Below are 18390 nucleotides of genomic sequence, written 5' to 3'. Positions count from 1 at the left end.
CCCAGGCCTTCGGATTTGGACACGGTTTACACCCTCAGCACTCCTGGTTCTCAGGCCTTCGGATTTGCAAAGGGTTTACACCATCAGCACTCCTGGTTCCCAGGTTTTCCTGGGTCCACATCTTGCAGACAGCAGATTTTGGGACTTTTCAGTCTCCATACTTGTGTGAGCCAGTTTATTATAATAAGGGCTACTTACTATGTCTTACTGTTCTAACTTTTAACTTCATAGTTAACTAATAAGTAGTTCATTTTCATTTTAATTAATGCATTCGTTTTTCCTAATACAAAAAAAGTACTTTTTTTTCTTAATACAAAAAGTAGAAAATAATAACTCATAATCCCAGTGTCTGGAGGTGACATTTATTAACATGTTGTTTTTATATTAACACCGATACATATACATCTTTAATGGAAACAGAATCTTACATAGATGCTGGTTTTAGAGGGTTTTTTTGGTGAACTTTTTATTGAATATTGACATACATACAAAAAAGTGTACAATTTTCAAAGTAAACATACTCACGTATATTTCAAGAAACAGAACACTGCCAGTATCCATGAAGCCCTGGCAGGCCTACTCTCCATTACTACCCTCCCCCAAGAGTAGTCCTCAACCAGATATGTAACATCATAAATTTCCTTTGTGTGTTTCAGACTTTTGTGCACTTGGAATCATGCACTGTGTATTCTTACATACCTCACTTTTTTTTTTTTTGCTCGATATTTTGCTTGTGAGTTTATCTAGTTGCTGTGTGAGGTTGCAGTTGATTTCTTTCTATTATGGTATAGAATTCCATTGTTGTACCTACTATTTTTAACTGATGGTTTACCTAATGACAGTATTTCTATGGAAATACATATTCAACAAACATTTTTTAGGTACCTATTATATTCCTCATTCTGTACTACATATTTTAAATGGATATTACTCATTCACTCTAAATATCTAGTACACAATATTATCTTAAATCTCTGTAATATTTTTTCACTACATGAATGAACCATTCACTTTGTTTTTAATGATCCTTAAATGTGGTAAAGAAAAAAATAATGTTCTGCTTCCATCTTTAGAATTGTAGAAAGGAATTTGTGATTCAGTGAAAAACTACATTGTCTAGACCCTAAAGGATACGCCATAGGGCTATCTGATCGAGATTCCATGGACATGATTTTGCAACTCTATAAATTGTAAGAAACCTACAGCAAAAAAAAAAAAAAATCTAATCGATAGACATGCAAATTCTGTCGTACTGGAGATAAATGACTTCCCTCTCCATCTCTCTCTCTCTATATATAAATATATATGTAAATATGTGATATTTATTTTATAAAATTATATAGGCTGGGTGTGGTAGCTCACATCTGTAATCCTAGCACTTTGGGAGGCCCAGGTGAGCATACTGCTTATCCAGGAGTTCAAGATCAGCCTGGGCAACATGACAAAACCCCATCTCTACAAAATACAAAAATTAGTTGGGCGTGATGGTGCATTCCTGTAGTCCTAGCTACTTATGGGGCTAAGGTGGGAGGATTGCTGGAGCCTGGGAGGTGGAGGTTGCGGTGGGCCTAGGTCACACCACCACACTCCAGCCTGGGCAACAGAGCAAGACCGTCCCCCAAAAAAAATTTTTTTTTAATTTAAAAAAGCATGTAAATATACATTTTTGATATATAGCAATATGTGAAATATGCTCAAGACACTAAAGTATCAACAACGCATCACTCAAGTGAAAAATTAAGTATAAGGCCCTGTGTTCAGTATTGAGATAGAAGATCCACAGATCTGTGAATGGCAGATCTGGCCTCTGGGGACTTCTCATGCAGTTGGAGAGGTGGGAAATACACAAATGACCAGGAGACATGGACGCTGGGTTAAGTTCCTACGAGGAGTGGAGATGAGAGTGCTACTGGTGCACAAGGAAGGAGTCACTTTGTGGATTACTGGCTAGGAATCTCAAGGAAGGCTCTGGGCCACCAATTTCTAAACTACAGGTAATTTTTCTTGTTAAGGACATGTCACTTATCCATATTCCGATCCAGGTATAGATAACAAAAATTAATTTTTTTAAACTATACAGTTTTCCTTATCAGTTATATTAATTTCCCACAGCTGCTCCAACAAATGTTCACAGAGTTGGTGGCTGAAAAGAGCAGAAATTTATTCTTTCAGGTTTCTGGAGGTCCGAAGTCCGAAACTAACATTCCTGCATTGAAGTAAAGGTGCTGGCACTTCCTTCAGAGGCTCTAGAGGGAAGCCATTCTTTGTCTGTTCCAGCTTCTGGTGGTTGCAAGCACTCCTTGGCTTATGACCACATCACTCCAATCTCTGCCCTATGATCACATTTTCTTGTCTTCTGTTTTTAAATCTTCCTCTGTCTCTCGCTTATAAGGACTTGTGTTTTCATTTAAGGCCACCAAGATACTGGAGGATAATCTCTCCATTTCCGATTCTTTGATTCAATCACATCTGCAAAGTCCATTGTGTCATATAAAGTAACACTCACAGGTTCCAAGGATTAGAACTTAGTATCTTTGCAGGTTATTATTTAGCCTATCGCTCCCCAGCAAAACATCCCAAAGACTTTTACATAGTCATCTAAATTGCACAGCAGAGATTTTCATTCATTCAAAGTTGGGTGCTTTAGAAATGAAATCAGAAATCTGTGCTTACTTACCCAGTGAACAAGGACATTCCATTTTAAAATACAGAATGTACTCATCTTTTTGATTTTACTTTAAGTTCCAGAATTCATGTGCAGAATGTGCAGGTTTGTTACATAGCTATACGTGTGCCATGGAGGTCTGCTGCACCTATTGACCCGTCCTCTAAGTTCCCTCCCCTTGCCCCCCTACCCCACAACAGGCCCTAATGTGTGCTGTTCCCCTACCTGTGTCCATGTATTCTCATTGTTCAACTCCTGCTTACGAGTGAGAACATGTGGTGTTTGGTTTTCTGTTCCTGTGTTAGTTTGCTGAGGATGATGGCTTACAGCTTCATCCATGTCCCTGCAGAGGACATGATCTCATATCTTTTTATGGCGGTGAAGTATTCCATGGTGTGTATGTACCACATTTTCTTTATTGAAGCGTACTTCTCTTTAACTTTGCACAGTGAACAAGACTTGACAATTCTAGCCTAAAATCTCTGAGTATACGACATTAGCATATGGAGATTCCATGCTGTGTGGACCAGAGATGGCACACTGGCACTCTGGGGGCTGAATCCCAGATTTAAAAATAAGGAATTTCAGCCTGGTGCAGTGGCTCACACCTGTAATCCCAACACTCTGGGAGGCCAAGGGTAGCAGATCACTAGGTCAGGAGTTCGAGACCAGCCCGGCCAAAATGGTGAAACCCTGTCTCTACTAAAAACACAAAAATTAGCCGGGCATGGTGGTGTGCACCTGTAATCCCAGCTACTCGCAAGGCTGAGGCAGGAGAATTGCTTGAACCAGGGAGGCAGAGGTTGCAGTGAGCCAAGATCACGCCATTACGCTCCAGCCTGGGACAGAGTGAGACTCCGTCTCAAAAGAAAAAACGGAATGTCCTATATAAATCCCGATTTGGAGCCACCTGGGGTCCTTAGCTCTTCATGGTAATAAGAAATGGAAGAAATGTCCCCACCTCTTCAGGCTGGGTGTGTGCTCTGCAGCTCACCACAGTCCCCATTTTTTCCTTGTTGTCACTTGCCATTTTTTTTTTTTTAAAGCTGTCCTTTTCTGTGTGTGCCTTCATAGCCACTTGTTTTACTGGATGAAAAATATTTCCCTGTTCCTATGCCTATATCAAAAGTGACAAAGTAAAAGCCTGAAAAAAAAAACACCTTATGCTTAAAGAAAAATTGGAAGGGAATAAAAATTGTTCTTTTTTAGAAGAGAAGAGCAATTTCTTACTGTTTGACAAGCACACACCTAGCTTCCTTGAGTCTTTTATTTTCCTCCTCTGCCCCGACAGCATTTAAATTCAGCTTCTGGTACAGACAGTTAACACTGCTTGAGAAATGCATGGAATGTAGCAGCCTGTCCATTACCTTGAGAATTAGCATGTATTTCTAACTCGCAGTATTTCTAAATTCTACTTTGACTCTAAGAATTCACTTGGATAAATCATTCACTATAACGAATCTACACTTAGCACCCTAATATATCAAATATGCCCAAAACATAGTAATTTTAGTAGTATGTACATAGTACTATTATAAGTGCTTATGCATATATTATTAGTATATTTAACCCTCATAACTCTACCAGGTAGGTACTATTACTATTATCCCTATTTTACAGAGAAGGAAACTGAGACACAAGTTACATGTCTAGGTTATACGACTAATACGGCAGAAATGAGATAGGAGCCCAGGCTGACTGTACCAAACTTAAGGAAAAGGTTTCAAAAGATCATGAAATCTTTGGAGGATCTGAAAATGAGAGGAACAGAAGTAGTACTTTGTATCTCAAAGCCCAAATATGGAAACCAGTGATATGGCTATGCTCTTGTTGGCTTCATTCTACAATTAAACATCAGCGAATCCACTGGAGCCATCAGCAGCACCAACATGCCCACGGTGGAGGCAATGTGAGGGACTGGTCCCAGGTTCCACTCAGCACTGACCTGCTGTGCCTCGGGGCATCTCTTGGTCCTTGGGTTTACTTTCGGTGGAATCAGGGCATTGGACTTGCTCTAAGGTGGTTTCTTCCTCTAAAGCTGCGTGATTCTGTGACTCTGTATCAGGAATCGAGCTAGCATTTGTCTAAGAAAAAAACGGATAAATGTTTCTGCTTTTTGCATCACATGAACAAAGGTTAGCGGAGAAGACAGTGCCACCGAAGGACCCCGTATGCTACACACCTTTCTTTCAAGAGACGCACAAGCGCCCCAGTGCCTCAGTCAGGCCCCAGTGCCTCACCCAGGCCCCAGTGAACATTAAACAGCAATTCCTTCTCTTCCGAGCTCACATATCACATCTTCCAAGCCTCCTGCCCCAACCCACACATATAGATCCAGAGAATGGCCCCTCTCCCTTGATGCCATAGTGCCTTGTCCTCACCTCACTGCCGGCCCCTTCCCCGTGGCAGTGACCTGCAGGTGCACCCTCTGCTTCATCCTCAACACTCTCCAAGATTCCTTTATCTTCGTGTTCTCACACCACTTGCAGTAGCAAGTCCTCAAAGATTGTTTGAAGGGCCCAAATTTGAGTTTTAGTCTTTGCTGTTTATTTTCTGTACCACCTTGGCTAAGTACCTCAAAATTCTCAGTGCTTCTATTTTGTCATACGCAAAATAAAGATAAACTGTTGGGCCCAACTAAAAGTTTGGAAGTTCTGAAGTGGAAGAACAGTGAATACTATAGAATAGCTGGGGCAGGGAGGCAGCCTGGGCCCTCCCACAACAATGCCAGGACGACTGAGTCTCAGAGAGTCACAGAAAGGCCCCTCCATGCAGTCAGATCAGGCCTCTGGCCTTTGGGTAAGGCTGTACCCAACTAAGAAAGAAAGACAGCTTTATCTCTCTTTCAAAGAGTTCCAGCAAACCTCTGAAGTCAATGTTAGGATGTTCCTGGCTAGGTGACATTGGGGAAAACCTTCCTGTGATTTGCCCCATTTCCCTCCCCTCAGCTTCAATCCCCGGTGCAGGCAAAGAACATCTGCTCAAGGCCAGCAGCTCGCATCAGGTGCCTTGCTCATTCACAGCCTAAAAAACGGAGGCGAGGGGCAGGGAAAATTGTAGTTCATTCTTTATTTTGAAACCTTAATCAATGAATTAATGCCATCATTACACATTTTCTAAGACAGAAGACAAAAAATTACAACAAACTTGGCGTTCTCTGGGAGTTGTGGTTTACCAGGACCATTGATACCATTCAGTTCCTTAGAAGAAGCTTGTCTCCCTTTGCATTAATTATCTTACATGGAAAAGATTCTGTTACTTTCATTTATCCTCCTGGGAAAAGTGGATTATATGCAAAATCATTAGATGACCCTTCTCATGGTACTTCCGAGTTCCATTTTTACCTTTACAGATTTATAATTACACTTTGTATTCTAGGTTTGAATGTGTCCTAACTTTATAAAAGTCAGTGAACACTGTTAATTTCTTTTAAAAAGGTACTAGAAATAGTACATCTGGGTTTTTATTTTTCTCCTGGACCTAATTCTTCTGCCTCTGTACATTTTAGCAAGCGAATCTTTAAAGCATTTTGCCTCTTGGACTACTGCTTTTTTTCTGCATAAGGAATAGTAGCTACAAAGCCAAAAGGACCTTCTTTACATGGATCTTGCTTTGTCTTTACCTTGACAGAGGAGTGCATTAAAGATGCATTCAGCTATTGCATCAACTGGATGCTAACAAGAGAAGATAATCCATTACGTGATGTGCCCTCTTCTGTGCCCCAGAAACTGCTTCATACCTTTACCATCCCTCTTCTCTTTCAATCCCAACTTCTGAAAAAAGAACTCATCCTGCACTAGGTCCTTAATCCTACGAGAAGCTTCCACAACTCCCTGTCGCTCCTCTTACAATATCAAAGGTGCTCATGCCTTGAACCTTAAAAAAATTCTTCAATCGCTTGCAGATGATTTTTAAACTAGGACACACAGTTGGCTTTGGTGGACTATAAAGAACTGATGTAAAGGTGAAATGTTAAAAAAATAAAAAATAAAACAGCCAGAAAAACAAACCTTTACCCTGACATGTGTGAAACTGTAGATGAGCTAGATTGAAAGTCCCCAGCTTAATGAAAACTGCCGAGGGTGGCAACAGTCCTGCTTGCCTGTGTTTCAGGGGTGGGCAAGATAAGGGATAGTGAAGATAGGGGAGTGACTAAGAGCATATCACATACAAGTTCATGTAGATAATAACTTTCATGATATTGGCAAATAAGTAGCTGGACATTACACAATAATACTTTACCTTTCTGGTTCTAAAGCATTATCTTTTATGGTAGTTACAAAGTCAGCCACATATTATCAGTATCTATATACATATTACAACACATTTGACAGAGGAGCTGATCTCAGGGTAAGATGCTTTCCTAGCATGTATACAAAAAATCAAAATGAATTAACGTAAAGGAAGTAAACTAAATGTAAAAATAAAATAGGGCAGGGATCAGCACACTTTTTCTGTGAAGGGTCAGTAAACAGGTTAGGCTTTGCAGGCCCTCCATCTCCGTCACAACTTCACTCTGCCATTGTAGCATGAAAGGAGTCAAAGACAATATGTAAATACATGGGCATGGCTGTGTTCCAGTACAAATTTATTTACAAAAACAGGCAGCAGGAAGGATTGGCACACAAGCCATAGTTTATCAAGCCCTGAAAATGAGGAAACCTCCCAAATAAGCAGAAGCACTTTAGTACTCTCCATAAAATCCTCATTCACCCATAGGTTACAGGGCTACATACAAGCTGTGTTTAACCTTAGAATATAAGCTCTGTGAGGGCAGAAACACTGCTGTGTTCACAACTGTATTCCCAGTACTCAGTTCCCAGAGAACTGGCATAGTTGGCACAAGTACGGACTCACAATAAAGACATGTTGAATGAATTAACTAATGAATGAACAACTTATGGAGCTTCAAAAGGCAATCCTAACCATAGGTGATTTTCCTATACTACCATGTCCATCCTCACTGCCATCCTGTCACACCCCACTTCTTTGCAAACTGGACAACTGTATTGGGACTATGGTACCAAAATTATGACTCCTTCTAAAAACGTTTACACTTATTTAGGAAAAAATTTGCTTTTCAACAGCTAAGATAACATGAAGGCATGTATATCTTACATTTTTCTCACTCACCTTTGTCTTAGTTAAATCATTCTCTAGTAAATTCTCCTTTAAAGCAAAGGCAATGTCCAAGAGGGCAAAACCATTAATAACTATCTTTGGGGAACCACAAGTTCATGCAGCTAGTAACTTTCATGATATTGCCAAACATGTAGCTGGGCATTACACAATAGTACTTTACCTTTCCGGTTCTCAGGCATCATCTTTTATGGTAGTCACAAGGGCAGTTACATGTTATCAATACTTTATCACAGGTCATGCTTCACCTATAGAAAGGTAAAAAAATAACTCACACTGATCTCTCCTAAAAAAAACGTGTGGTTCTCATAAGCTCTGGGCCATCGTTGTACATTTATCAAGTGGCTACTAAGGGTTCTTGACATGGTGGGAAAAGCACCAAATGAAAAGTCAGGCACCATTTTGGCCCTTTCATTTCAAAAAAAGTGAGTGAGGATGACAATCATTTGCTAGGAACTACAAGTTCAAGCAGATAGTTACTTTCATGATATTGTCAAATACAGTTGGACATTACACTACAATACTTTATTGTTTGGTTCTGAGGCATTATTTTTTATACAGCCATGATTAGCTTATTTAAAGATAAAATATAACTGAATGCTAATTAATATAGATTTGAATGCTAAATTCTTTAGGACCTATGTTCAAAGCCTAATGTTGAAGAAACTTCAGACAATAGAGTTATAATTTTTTTTTTTCTGTAAAGGACCTTAATGATTATTCAACATCCTCACTTTACAGATGAGATCCAGAGACCCAACTAAGAAGAACAGAATCCTTGTTATCTTCTGAGTAACTTTTTTTTTTTCTTTTTTTTTTTTTTTTGAGACGGAGTCTCGTTCTCGTCGCCCAGACTGGAGCGCAGTGACGTGATCTCGGCTCACTGCAAGCTCCGCCTCCCAGGTTCACGCCATTCTCCTGCCTCAGCCTCCTGAGTAGCTGGGACTACAGGCGCCCGCCACCACACCTGGCTAATTTTTTGTGTTTTTAGTAGAGACAGGGTTTCACCGTGTTAGCCAGGATGGTCTTTATCTCCTGACCTTGTGAACTGCCCGCCTCGACCTCCCAACGTGCTGGGATTACAGGCATGAGCTGCCTCGCCCCGCCCTGAGTAGCATATTTTTTAAATGTGTGAATATAATACATGTTTTCTAGCCAACTAAAGATGCATCAAATGTTCCCCACGTTCCCCTTAGTAAAAAGCATATGAATATTTTGCTAATCCTGAGCCCATATAGTTTTTTAAAAAAAGGGGAGCAGATCTTTGAAGATGTGCTATCCTCAAACTCAAACATGACTTCACATGTCAACAGATGCTGGATTTGATTTCAGCCTGCTCAGATGAGTGCCACGACAAGACACTCTTCCTGCCCAGGAAGACTTTCAAAGCACAGTGAGTCAGGTACTTAATGTGCAAGGATAGTTCAGTTTCCTTGGAAGAAAATCAGGAATAGAAGCCTACTGTTTGGGTTGAGCATTTCCCTAAAACCTGTTGAGTAGTAGTTTTTCCTAATATTGGACAGCAGTTCACTAGGAGCAGACAGATTGAATGAGGATGCCCACATCAACCTTGGTTACCATCTTGACATAGACCTGAGCTGCTGCTTTTACTTCTTTGGTTGCAATCAAAGGCATCTCTGATTTTCTTTCTGCCACAACATTTCTCTTTCTGCCACAACATTTCCTTAGCATTTTAATGCAATTCACCCCAGAAAATGATCTGTTTCACTAAATTCTTTTTACTAGGTAATTTTCTAGAACATATGTGTTTTTATGAGAAAGTTAAAACTATATTTCAAAGGTAAGCACAACCACAAACTAAGATACAATTATACTATAATCCCAAAACACGTGTATAAGTCATCTGGCACATACCTCTGTTTGCACATTCTCCCTGTCAACCACGTCAGCCATAAACACTGAGGTCCATAGATAGGAGATTTCTAATACTCTAAACATAGGCCCTTCTCAGAAAGCGACAGTTATCAAAGACCACAAGTGAAAGACTCAACAGTTAAGTGAGATACTATTCACAGGCTTTCAGATCAACATACAGAGGGGTCATTAGACCCAGAATTCTCCCAAGGAACCGCCAGGCAAATATACACACTCACACAGATCCCACAAGCAGAAAAATGCGTTTTATCAGGGCAAACATCAATAGAAGGGTTAGGGACCACTCCAGCTCTGCAAGATCCTACAAAATGAAACCGAGGAGACTGCTGCAAGAGCAGCAGTACAAAATAAAAATAAAAATAAAAAATAAAAATTAAGCAGTAGTGTTCCTGGCAAGGTTCAGATGGAAAAACAGCAACGGATCCCAGAAGCAGAGCTGCAGCCAGGAATAACCTAAGCTCAAGCCATTTTAAGTAAGGGCAGGATAATACTTACTAAGGATTCACTGCATGGTTACCCTGGTTCTCTAGGCCTCCAGGCTGAGTGTTCAGGAATTGGACTCTGTTAAGTTACTGTCAAGGGCCAAGCAGACCTTTATCAGGTATATGCTAGTTATGGGTAGGCACTATAGACCATCTTCACACTACAACTCGGGGGTGAAACTGGGGGGAAGCATTTTCCCTATTTTGCATGTGAGATTAATACTAGGAGATTTACAGAAGGCCACACAACTAATAAGTGGAGTCAGGCCCTTGCCCCAATTCTGCCGTACTTCAAAGCCCATGATACCACATTACCATGCATAAAATATGGTTCTGGCCCTAAAGAGGCTTAAATTAACCTAAACCAATTGAAGATCAATACAGCCAGTATAATGAAGGGCTAACAAACAAGTATCCTGAGAAACAGAAAGAGAAAATATTGTAAGAGAAGTAGACTTAGGCTCCTCTGAGGACAGGTAGGAGTCACACAGGAGAGTGAAGGGAAGGGAGGGGGTTTCTAGGGAAAGCACTATGAGCAGTGGCACTGCGGGACATTAGCAGGACAGCGAGAAAACCAGACTGCTTAGAGTGCAAAGATGCATGCTGAAATGAAAAGAGGATTTTAGACAGGAAGGGCAAGGCTGATAGGCCTTGAGAAGTCAGGCATAATATTTTAGACTTGAGATAGTACATAATGGAGAGAAACTGAAGGTTGCACGTCCAGAACAGACACGATGAAGTGGTCATTTTAAAGATTAGACAGGCAACAGAACACTGAAAAGACCAGAGGGAAACTTCTCATTCATTCATTCAGCAAACATTTAATGAGAGCTTACTAAGAGTCAGGCTTGGGAGGCTGTTGCAGTACTGCAGGAGAGGAAGAGTGAGGACTAGATTAGAATATAGAAGGAGGGATCTATATAAAACATATTTCAAAGGTCTTGATGACTCATTGATACAGAGGATGAAGGAAATGAAGGAAAAGATGGTTAAAGATAATTCCAACGTTTCAAGATTAACGTAATTTCCACTGTACTAGGAACCTCAAAAAGCAATGAGAATAACAAACAATAAAGTATAAAAAGGGCTCTGATGATATTGAACAGTCAATAAATAAAACTCCTAAATGGCTTGTTTGACATTCTAGTAGCTCATTTACACTTAGTCTGTGGAGAAGAAACTTCAGTGAAAAGACCTTTTTTTTGTGATTAAATGCTGAGTTCCCTTGGCAAGGACAGCAGGGGTCTGCCTAATCAGACAGGCTCCACCAACCCTCCAGCAACCCCCTCCACCATCTGAACCTAGACTGGTTTCATTAGGAAATGTGGCGGCCTCGCCGCTGCCTGGTCGCCAGTTTTGACTTTGGAGAAGGGGACAAGGCAAAGTGGAAACGGAGAAATAAAAAGCGGGCAGGGTCATTTAGAGAATGGGAAATGGTACGGGATGTCATTTTAAATAAAGGATCCCAGGACTGCTTTCCTTTCTATGCTTACTTCCTAGTGTTTTACAAGTCTTGATCTCAAGTAGATAGGAAAGCCTTAAAGAGTCTTTACCAAATTGTAGCGCATTGTTCAGAAACTATTTTAAATGTGCATATTTATGCATATATTAACTCCCAGCACAGTTCAGCATATGATTGAGACACAAATTCTTCTTAATAATTTATATGTTGACTACACAAATTTAAAGCTCATTTAAACTTTATATTCAGCAATGGTGCCATTCACTATTGAAGCACACCCTGAAACCCCACTCGCTGGGAAATGTGAGAAATGAAAACTGTAACTATCAAACCTCTGTTACTACAAAGAGTTCTCCCGGTTAAAAAAAAAAAAAAACCCACAAGCGCCAATAACTTAGAGAAATCCAGTCCCGCTTGTAAAATTCAGTATGGAAATCCCTCAGCCTAGCCCAGCTCCAGCAAAAGCAGGTCTTATTTAGTTATAAGTGGAAAGGAATACTCTTCTCTGCAGAATGATGCATTAGCTACCTTACATATAAGTCCTTAATGTTAGTGTCAAAGTCAAACTTTAAAAGGTTAACATTACAAAAAAATCAGTTGTTCTGAAAAATCCTTCAATATCCTTCTCATAACAGCTACTCAGATTAATAAGAAAGAAATCAGAGCAGAAAGAAATCCAGTAAAAAAATGGTTGCAAAATAAGTACGCGAGGATTTTTGCTCAGACCCCTTGTGGGACAGCCAAGGGCCTAGTCAGGGAAATTCCAAGAGCAAGTCCTCAACGTGCCCCGCAACAAGGCTTCAGATGGGCTACGGTCTTCCCTCTCTTTAAGACTAAAAGATAAACACCCATCAAAATCCTCTAGGCTCCGAGTTTTCATACCAGGAAGGAGAGAACCATATGATCGCGGAAAGAAACTATAACCCATTAGCCTCTTCCTGCGCCTCCGATCCATCACGGGGCCATCGGCCAGGGGTCTCCCTGCCGCCCCAGCCCAGCAGCTACTAAAGTGACAGGTCGCCCGGCATAAGCCCCCAAATCCCGGAGCCCCACTTACTGGCGCCGCGAACTCAGGCGGGGGCCCGCCCCTGCGGTGAGCGCAGCTCCTCGACGAGCGGGGCACAGCCGCCAGCTCCGGAGCTGGAAATGGGGACAATCCCTGCTAAGACCGATCGAGGGCTCCGTGCAGGGACGCCCGCGAGGTCCGCCGAGTCGCACGGGCCGCACGGCGCATGGTAGTGCAGCAGGAACCCGGCCGTTTTCCAGCCTCCGGCAGGAAAACAAACAAAAGGCTGGGTGGCTTCTACTGGGGACGACCGGCTGCTTTCCCTGGGAAAAGTTACCCTGCAGCTCCCCTCGCTGGCCCTGCGCGTCCCTGCACCGCGTCCCGTTCGCCTCGGCTCGCCCGGCCGAGCCGCGCGGCGCAGCTCTGGGCCAAGGGCGGCACAGCGCCCAGGGACCCCTAACGCCTGCTGACCACAAGGCTATCTCCGACTCCAAACGAACGCCTCGTTGCAGATCGGCTCGATCAACCATCAAGACTTAGAAATATGGAGGCTGTCGATGGACGTTCTGAGCACATTTAATGAAAGGTAATCGTTGTGAAAACATTTTTCTTAATTGAAAAAACGTAGCTGAGGTGGAACGTCATTAATGCCACCTAATTAAGTAATCAATGTCACTGAATTGTATTCAAAGTGGTTAAACAGCAAATTTCATGTTACCTTTATAGAAAAATAAAATGAAAACCCAACTGATTGTTAGCATTCCTTTGAACTCTTAACAGTTTTTATGTTGTTAGCAAGTAGTTGTAAAGACTAGACTCTTCTCCAGATGGGAAACTGACTCTAGTCAGATATCCTCTACACAACATGTTAGATTCCCTATAACTAGTTAACAATCTAACTAGTTAACTAATCTGACACTAACATGTAATTTTATAACAAATTCATTTATGTCATAAGTGATATTGTAGACATTACCTAAAATCATCTTTATGAGGCTACAGGGCTTTGAATAAAGAAGTTGCTTCCAGGTCCCTGATTTTTAAATTTACATAATTGTTCTAAGCCAACAGTTGTTAAACATTAGCGGGAAGCATCAGAACCACCTGGAGGACTTGTTAAAACAAATATCTGGGCTGCACTCTCAGATTCTGCTGCTAATGTTGCTGGGTCACATGGCCATAAGCAACACAAATTTAATCAATAAAGCAGTAACTCTTAACACTTCGTGGACTGTTCGCTGAGTTTACAATTCCCAGCTGATCATCATATCAGTTTTTTTCTCACTATTTTTATTTTTTAATTCTACAGATTGAAGATTGTTTTTTACTGAAAAAATCTATACCAAGGCCTGAATCCCTCTCTCCTCTTGATCTTGTGGAAGAAGCATGCAAGATATAAGATAGTCAACCTTCTTTAGATTTCCTCTCCCAAATGGAAAAAGGTCTTCTGGTCACATGACATATGTATAACATTGATATCTACCTTTGTGCTTACCTATTTAACAGCCAGCCCATATGGCAAATGAAAACTGAAAATCATTATCAGTGAAAAGATAGAGAGACATGATAAGGAATCTAACAAGTCATATACTACTGCCATGAAAAGCAATTTCTAAAGTAAAATGATCAGTTTTAGTCAAATTGTCCAAGCAGGTCTACTTGGCAAACAGAGGTCTACCTTTTAGCAAGAGTCTGCTAGGCTACTAAGTAGCTTAGATCGTAGTTTTGGCCTCAGGAAATTATAATCCTGTAAATATAATATGAGAATATAACCTTGTAATGAGGTCTAGTGTATACTGTGGAATTGACTGAAAATAGAAAATTAGTAGCTATGAAGCATAATAATGTTTTAATGCTCAATTTATCTTTACAAATATTATTTTATTAAGCTTTAACTACTTACTAGAATAAAAGAAACCATCTGTGTAATTGACCAGGCTATTTTAAACTAGCACTCAACATTTTAAATGAAACATATTTGTTCTGAAACTATTTCAATACTTCATTCTCAGTTTGTAAAAGAATCATATTTATCATTTTATTCTATTGTAAATCTTTAGATTTAACCTTTCCCCCCAATTTAAATTTCAAAGTCCAAATTTAAGGAGTTCTTTGGGACGAAATTTATCCCTAAAAAGATTTAAGCCCTGGAGTCTCCTTTAAAACTAAAAACTTAAATTTTTGGCTTCTTTTAAACACTAAGGCATCTTTTATAGGTACCTGACTTACCGTGCAAATAAAAACACACGCATCCGAAGGGTGGATCCCAATATTAAAACATGGCAGGCCGGGCGCGGTGGCTCACGCCTGTAATCCCAGCACTTTGGGAGGCCGAGGCTGGTGGATCAGGAGTTCGAGACCAGCCTCACCAACATGGTGAAACCCCGTCTCTACTAAAAATACAAAAATTAGCTGGGCTTGGTGGCGTGCGCTGTAATCCCAGTTACGAAGGAGGCTGAAGCAAGAGAATCCCTTGAACCCGGGAGGCGGAGGTTACAGTGAGCCAAGATGGCGCCACTGCAATCCAGCCTGGGCGACAGCGACACTCCGTTCCAAACAAAACAAAACATGGCATTTGGATTACCTTATTGTAGCTCGTTCTCCCTCCCCTTCACTCTCTCTCTCTCCCCTCTCCCCCAGCACTTTCACCTCCATTTCTGTGCCAAGGATGTACTACAAATTTTTTTTTAGACGGCCACGCTGTAGTGCAGTGACGCGAACACTGCCACCTCCGCCTCCCGGGTTCAAGCGATTCTCCTGCCTCAGCCTCCTGAGTAACTGGGATTACAGGCGCGTGCCACCACGCCCGGCTAAGTTTTCTATTTTTAGTAGAGACGGGGGTTTCACCATGTTGGTGAGGCTGATCTCGAACTCTTGATCTCGTGATCCACCCGCCTCGGCCTTCCAAAGTACTGGGATTACAGGCGTGAGCCGCCGCGCCCAGCCGATGTACCGCATTTTTAATCTCTCCAGAATAGAATGGATTAGAAATTTAAACTCTGTAAACTCGTTGAATGTTTGGAAATCTATTAAGTTCCTGGCACCAGTAAAAACTTTAAAATCTCAGTATATGTTTGCTAAATGAAGGTAATAAGAAGCCTGTCAGTTTTCACAGGCAAACCCGTAGTTAAAAAAGATTTAAATTGTGTAAAAACAAAGTATCACCTGACAAACAAGTACATTCACTTGAGAAGAAATAAGGTAGTTTGGGCTTTAAGAGGTGGGGCGGAGGACCAAGTGTAAGTTCCGGTGCTCAAACCTGAGAGGCCGACTACAAATCCCAGAGTGCCTCGCGGGCGCCGTCTCCACGGCACTTGGGTTTCAGGGCCATGGAGTCGCAAGCCGTTCTCTCACTGCATTATGGGATCTGTAGTGAGACGTGCCTTGCGTTGGCTCTTTCCTCCTGCTGGGCAGCAAAGCGCGTCTTTTCCTCAACCTCCAGGCTGTCTGTGCTCTCAAAAACTTTAGTCGTTGTAACGACTGTGACTGTTGAGAAGTTTGTATTCCCGCATTCCTGGCGCGGGACTCTAGCCAGAGGCTCCGAGGACTTTGTTGCGACTGTCCCAAGCGTCCAGTTCGATGCTTTTCAGGGCGGCTTGCCTTAGGGGCCCACCCCTAAATTTGGGTTGTAAACATTTTTGAGGTAGTGCTTGTTCAGGTTCGCTTAAGTGTTCACTTAGCCCAACACGCGGGTTGAGCTTGACGTTCGGCACCTGGGCAGCCGCACCCAGCGTCAGGCGCGTGCATACAGTAGGTCCGCGACCCCTAGCCTACCACGAGGCAGCCCGCGGGGCTGGGTGGCCGGGCAGCGCACACGGGCAGCACCGACACTGCGCATGCTCGGCGCGTCGGCGCAGGTTTGCGCAGCTGAGGGGGCAGCACCGCAGCGGCGTCCGGGGTCTCCAGTAGGGCTGACGCTCCGGTGTTCGCATAATCCCCTGCTTCGGCTGGCAGCGGGCGTCCCTCCACTCCCCGAGTCCCCGGCCGCCGCCGCCACCCCAGCGCGCCCCGATCTGGCCCCCTGCCCCGCGAAGATGGCTGCCGTACGCCGGGCCCGCAGTTATTGCCGCTGCCTGGTGCGCTTCTCCGACCGAGAACTCTGCTAAGCTCTGCTGCAGAGACAGGCAGGAGTAGACACCCAGACACCCAGCACCCCTCCTCCGGGGGGCGGTGCAGTGGGGGCACGGAGAGCCCCTCGAGCGCAGCAGGCCGCCCCGCCAGCATGGTAACCTGGCCAGGGGGCTCGAGGGTGGAAGCCGCGGGGCGGGAGCGCGGTGTGCAGGAGGGGCCGGGCCTAGGGCTGGGGGTCGGCGGGGCCTCTGGGAGGAGTGGGAGCTTCACGGCCACCACCCGTTAGAGGGCCCTGGCCTGACAGGGAGTGCGTCGGGGGGCGGGGGTTGCCAACCCTGGCTTCTCCCCAGGGTTCCTTCCTGCTGAGCCTCCCCAACCCCCGCCGGGCTCTATGTGAGGAGGAGGGTTTACAGGACAACCGGGGAAAATGCCCCTTCTCGGCTCGCTGAGTATGTTGAACCAGTCTCGGTCCTCTCGAGGGATTTTATCAGAAGCATTGAGCATAGATTGAGGTGAGCTGTCACAGCGTCTGAATTCGGAAGGGAGCTCTGGTAAGCGGAGACACTTGTTGATTGTTCTTCCGCCGAAAAGCCAGGCCCACCGACAGGCCCTGCCGGCTCCTTGAAGAGCCCTGGGTGGAGGACGCATTTACCCCGCGAGGCGTCAGTTCCCTGGGTAGTATGTTGGCAGGTGGTCCTGGCGGAGTGGGATTGGAGGGTTCGTCTCTGCGGCGTCGGTGCGGTCCAAATGGAGAGATTGAGCTAGGTTGCAGAGTTTGACAGCGCAGATTCCATGGGACTGTTCCCTACTGGAATACGTCTTCTCTGCCCTATACCTTCCTTTGGTTTAGAATACATTGTTCATCTGAGAAACTAATCTCTGACTGGGGCTTAAAGAATCAGGGATGAAATAATTCCAAACGAATTAATTTATAGTAGACTCACATATTTATTGCATAAATGAATGGCTGAATTTATTTTTAGTAAATTAACCTGGAGGATAGAAACGGCGTCAATTGCCCCTGCTCCTAAACTCTCAGAAGTAGTTCTTTGACCAGGATTAAGCACTTAGCCTTTATGAGTTTATTAATCCCACCTGTGAAACGGGAGTAACATGATGAAGACATGGGCTACTCATACACATGAACTAAAGTGAAGGTGATATTTAGGTCAAACTCGATTATGAAAAATAAAAGGAAAACTTCCAAGTGGTAACTGAGGCCCTACTTATTTCAAGTAGTAGTTGAATTGACCAAATGTCAACTCAGCCAGATCCCAGATATAATAGTTTGTTTTTGTGATCATACTGTCAAAATCAAAGTAAGAGTGGTTTAGAGTTCCACTATAACACAGGGGAGAAGAAAGGTACTGTCTATATTACACTTCTCCCACTTCCTTTCCTCATCCTTCAGATACACATTATCCACATGACATTTTGTCAATTCAACCAATATTTTTGAGTACCTATTATCAGCCTGGCATAGTGTGAGACTCTGGTACAATACTAGATCTTCAGTAGAACCAAACCTGCAAGGTGATTTATGATAAACTTTTAATCAGAGAATGTCACATATGAAAAGGGACCTCAGTAGATCACCATATCTCTTTATTGATGTCCCACAGACATGACAGCTGAGGCCTAGACAGGCCTTTACTACAAATCAAGCAAT

General features: G+C 42.9%; 3 protein-coding genes across 3 annotated transcripts in view; 1 reads left to right on the top strand and 2 right to left on the bottom strand.

The window, feature by feature from the left end:
- The window catches only part of ICK (intestinal cell (MAK-like) kinase), a 62071-nt gene extending 49137 nt beyond the window's left edge, over positions 1-12934 (bottom strand). The window contains exon 1 of the mRNA XM_011960219.1: positions 12702-12934. The gene's annotated coding sequence lies outside the window, so the exon portion shown is untranslated. The remainder of the gene's footprint in view (positions 1-12701) is intronic.
- Positions 12935-15781: 2847 nt separating this feature from the next.
- LOC105524815 lies at positions 15782-17464 on the bottom strand. The gene has a single exon (XM_011960216.1). The coding sequence runs from the start codon at positions 16872-16874 to the stop codon at positions 16416-16418; it is 459 nt and encodes a 152-aa protein (XP_011815606.1). The 5' UTR covers positions 16875-17464; the 3' UTR covers positions 15782-16415.
- The window catches only part of FBXO9 (F-box protein 9), a 33185-nt gene continuing 31307 nt past the window's right edge, over positions 16513-18390 (top strand). Inside the window, exon 1 of the mRNA XM_011960218.1 lies at positions 16513-16875. Within this exon, the coding sequence (XP_011815608.1) occupies positions 16873-16875 (3 nt within the window). The 5' untranslated portion in view covers positions 16513-16872. The remainder of the gene's footprint in view (positions 16876-18390) is intronic.

This window comes from Colobus angolensis, unplaced genomic scaffold, assembly GCF_000951035.1.
Source record: "Colobus angolensis palliatus isolate OR3802 unplaced genomic scaffold, Cang.pa_1.0 Scaffold51, whole genome shotgun sequence".
NCBI lineage: Eukaryota > Metazoa > Chordata > Mammalia > Primates > Cercopithecidae > Colobus > Colobus angolensis.
The sequence above is the reverse complement of the archived record's forward strand: the minus strand, read 5'-3'. Positions and strand labels throughout refer to the sequence as shown.